Source organism: Anarrhichthys ocellatus, unplaced genomic scaffold (assembly GCF_004355925.1).
Source record: "Anarrhichthys ocellatus isolate YVR2014 unplaced genomic scaffold, GSC_Weel_1.0 scaffold288, whole genome shotgun sequence".
Taxonomy (NCBI): Eukaryota; Metazoa; Chordata; class Actinopteri; order Perciformes; family Anarhichadidae; genus Anarrhichthys; species Anarrhichthys ocellatus.
The window spans coordinates 1,416-5,971 of record NW_022280308.1 but is presented as its reverse complement, the minus strand read 5'-3'; the positions used below and the strand labels follow the sequence as shown (position 1 = coordinate 5,971).

Here is a 4,556-nt window from a genome sequence, read left to right as displayed (position 1 = left end):
GATGTTTGTGTACATGGTTTTATGATCCAGGTATCCAGATGTTTGTGCACATGGTTTTATGATCCAGATATCCAGATGTTTGTGTACATGGTTTTATGATCCAGGTATCCTGATGTTTGTGCACATGGTTTTATGAGATGTATCCTGACTTATGGACCTTTCTCTCAGCGTCGGCTGGCTGCTCAGGAAGCTCATCTGCTGCTCCAGACGACAGACTCTGAAGGCCAGATAGCAGGACGACAGGACCAGGAGGAAGACGCTGAGAGAGAGAGAGAGAGAGAGAGAGAGACAGACAGACAGAGAGACAGACAGACAGACAGACGGGTAGAGATGGATTAATTACAGATCACATGTGCAGCATTCGATCAATGAACAATAACATGAAGTGATCCTTTGACATCAGTCTGTTACTGAAGTTAACTGACGACAGAGAAGAAAGACAACCAGAGTATTTATGACACAGTATATATGTACTATGTATACATAGTACAGTCTGTTGAGTCATAAAGAGTCATAAAACATCATAGTATAGTATATTATAAAATGGTCTGTGAATGATTAAAATATGACGCATGAGTTTCATGTCACAAACGGGGGCCATATGATATGTTTCTGAGGGCCACCATCGGCCCTCGGGCCACACTTTGAGAAACCATACTCTGACGTTATATTTTGCTTGTGAGATATATTCAACCAGCAGGTGGCAGCACATAGCAACAATACAGCACTGTAGAACACCAAAGACTCTCAACACACCTGTAATATTTACACAACTACTACTACTACTACTGACACAAACACCTTTGTCTGTGTACTCTGGCTGTTTGGGAGTTTTTATCGTTGCTTTTAGTTACATCCTGGAAGTATTTGTGAAGATAAATGAAGAATGTATTCGTGGTATTTCTTGATCACAATATACTGTATATTAAGTTATCATCTTTAAGATTTAAAAAACTAGAACAAATAAACAGGTTGGGGTGTATATATACATATATATATACATATATATACACTGTATATATATATATATATGTGTGTGTGAATATGTGTGTTTTCTTGGTATCTAGTTGTATTTTTGTTTGTACTTTTGTACTCACAGCAGGATGAAGAGTTTCAGCAGCTGGTACTCCATGTGACCCAGTTCAGGTACTGGTTCTGTCAGCAGGATCTTCTCTGTTTCCAAACTGCTGTCTACACACACACACACACACACACACACATACACGAACACACACTCACGGTTCAGTCTCTTGGCATCTCTGGGCAGGGTGGGGGCGGGGCTTTGACGTGTGGGCGGAGTTTGACAGGTCTGCTTACCTGTGAGTGTGTGCGTGATGAAGGGCGTGTCTGCAACGAGGCCGGGGGAGGAGGTCCCCAGCAGGTCTGGGAGGGAGGAGGACACGGTGGGGAGCGATGGCTTCCTCCTCCACTTCAACACCTCTGGAAACTCGTCCTGACGGATCAAATCAGCTCATTTCAGTCATCAGAAGATTAGAAAAGTCTTCTTTTACGGATTCTTTGATCGGATACTTTCTCTTATACTCTTATAAATACTCTTCAGACTTTATTTTATTTAGATGATGGACAAGATTTCACTTTAAAAACTTTGTCTAGTTTTATTAAATGAAATAAAGTATTTTATTGAGGTTTAGTATGTGGAAAGATGAACTAATGTCGAGCCGATAAACTCCACATGCGTGTCCCTTCTATTGACCTCTGACCTCTGAACAGCACAGAGCAGCGAGTTAGTGAAGCTGCATTCTGATTCTTTGAGCTGCACAGAAACGTCAAGAGCTTTTTATACACGTTTCTTTAATCATTGTAAAGAACGGAGGTTTAACGTGTGTTGAGCTCTAATAAAGAAATCAGAAGAAATCCGGTTTAAAAAAAACATCTGACTGATCGACGCAAATCACAATATGGACCACGGTACTCTTACTGTACTGTGTGGTATTAGTACCTTTACTGTAACAGAGTATTCATACAGTGTGGTATTAGTATTTTAAATGTAACAAAGTACTTTTTTACTGTGTAGTATTAGTACTTGTCAGCTTGCTTGATGTACAGATTTGTACCACACGTATTTCCGGCTCCTTTGTGAACTACGTTACCCATAACCCCCTGCTTATGTTTACGTGTGTCTCTACAGAATCACAGCACGTTCCATCGTGTGAACGTGCATCTCTTTATTGTTTTTATCAAAGTAATGTGATTACCATGGATAGAGAGATGGGCTCCTCCAGGTACAGCTTCAGACTCAGACTCTTCCCGTTCACCTGCAGACACACAGAGAGTCAGACAGGAAGTCACTGGAATACATTCTGAGATACAAACAGGAGCTTCTGACTTCTGACAGACCTGCAGGTGAGTGCAGATCCTCCTGAGGACGTCGTAGACGCTGTCTCTGGACAGCAGGGACACAAAGACGTACTGCAGAGAGACAGGAAGCACAAACAGGAAGTCACCTCTTCTTTCATCCTTCACCCTGAGGTCGACACTCAGACCGTCTGTCTGACAACGTGAGAAGTTTTATATTGACACGATATCATGTCTCCAACACAGACATTTGTAAGAAGTGGACGTAGTCAATGTGACGTCACATGTTGGTTTGAAGCCTTGAGTTCGGCTATCTGGCCGTCGCCATCTTGTTTTTTTTGCAACCAGAGGTGACAAAAGAGGGCGGAGCTAAATACAACTGAATGCTGAATAATATGTTTTTTTTAGGCGACAGGAATGTTTTAATTAACTTTGATTAAGTGAAAACAATCTGTGAAAGAGTTAAAGTTGCAAGACGACAACACGGACAATTTAGTGGTAGAGACCTGTCAATCACCGTGTAGCCCCGCCCTAAAGCATCCCCTGCTTTATGGTCTGTGTGACTCTAAATGGACCATAATGTACTAAATGAACATCATGCTGTATTGAAGAAGACTTGAAACTAGAGATTGAGACCATAAACTCATGTTTACAATGTTTACTGAGGTGATAAATCAAGAGAGAAGTAGAGTCATTTTCTCATAGACTTCTATACAACCAGAGGAGTCGCCCCCTGGTGGACACTAGCGAGAATGCAGCTTTAACACATGACTTCACATGACTTCACTCTTCAGCTGAAACGCCCCCTGGTGGAGTAGAAATCAAGAGAGAAGTAGAGTCATTTTCTCATAGACTTCTATAAATGTCTTCAATTTCATTTGGCTAAACTGCAGAAACTCGGGACTTTAAACTTTACTCTTCGTTTGTATTTTCGTGAACTCGTCCCGCCCGGTACCTTCTGAGCGGTATCCATGGTGATAGCCAGGCCGTTGGGCACCAGGCCGGCCGTTCGGTGTTTCTTCACCAGACGAACTGAGACCACCGGAATACACACCTGCAGGTTCAGAGAGGAGACAGAACAGGAGCTTTTATTGTGAAAGGCAGAGAAAACACTTCCTGTTGCCTCCGCTGCTGGACGGCTCTCGAGCAAGGCACCTCATCACCTGCTAGTACATTTACTAAAGTACTTCACTTTGGTACAATTTATAGGTACTTTTACTTTACTTGAGTATTTCCATATTTTGAGATAAATATTGTACTTTTTAATTCACTTCATTATCTGACAGGTTGATATTATAAATATATATAATCAACTAATAAATGATGTGTTATTATAGATCAGACTATCAGCAGTACATCATAATAAAAATAAGCTCCACATTCACCAGCTGCAACATTAAAGTGATGAATATAATATATACTACTCTGCATGTAGGAGGAGTACTTCTACTTTTGGTACTTTTAGTATATTTTGATGCTAATATATTTGTACTTTTACTCATGTTTGATTGTGATTGCAGGACTTTTACTGTAACAGATGATACTGAGGTGACCTTTGACCTGGACTCCAACAGAATAAACACGCACACACTGGCTGAAGGTCCATTATAACGTTATCATGATGTGTTCACATGTCATCAGTAAAATGTAGTTTTGGTGATGAACTTGAATGAATCCAGTAGTTTGAAGGAGATGTGTTCACATGAATATAAAATAGATATTAGAGATGAATTATGATGTTTAACTTCCTAACACGAGCTCTAAGAACATTATTATACATTGGACACGTTCTTAAAGGGACAGGTACAGCGGAGGTGCTTCTTCACTCACCTTGATGTCTTTACCAAACAGGTTGGCGTAGAAACACAACCAGTTCCTGGAGATGTAGAGTCGTCCCTGCAGCAGGATGTCTCTCAACAACGCACACGAATACACTACAGAAGAAGAAGAACAAGAAGAGAGCAGGTAGACAGGTGGATCAGACAGGTGAAAGACAGATAATAGATCAGATTAGGACAGGGGATAGACAGGTGATAAACAGGGGACAGACAAGTGATATAGGACAAGTGATGAACAGGTGATAGACAGGTGATAAACAGGGGACAGACAGCTGAAACATCTCTCCTGTCAGTCAGTGTCCTCCTGACCGACAGGACGGATGGTGTACCTGTCCTATATCACCTGTCTGTCCCCTGTCCTATATCACCTGTCTGTCCCCTGTCCTATATCACCTGTCTATC

The 4,556-nt window shown here is 41.4% G+C and overlaps 1 protein-coding gene across 1 annotated transcript in view; it reads right to left on the bottom strand.

Annotated features, from left to right (window-relative positions):
• The window catches only part of LOC116401236 (GRAM domain-containing protein 2A-like), a 7,454-nt gene that overhangs the window by 1,604 nt on the left and 1,294 nt on the right, over positions 1–4,556 (bottom strand). The window contains exons 2-8 of the mRNA XM_031879554.1: positions 4,147–4,250; positions 3,272–3,370; positions 2,359–2,430; positions 2,217–2,276; positions 1,318–1,453; positions 1,098–1,191; positions 158–259 (exon numbers count right to left, since the gene is read on the bottom strand). Of these exons, the coding sequence (XP_031735414.1) occupies positions 158–259; positions 1,098–1,191; positions 1,318–1,453; positions 2,217–2,276; positions 2,359–2,430; positions 3,272–3,370; positions 4,147–4,250 (667 nt within the window). The remainder of the gene's footprint in view (positions 1–157; positions 260–1,097; positions 1,192–1,317; positions 1,454–2,216; positions 2,277–2,358; positions 2,431–3,271; positions 3,371–4,146; positions 4,251–4,556) is intronic.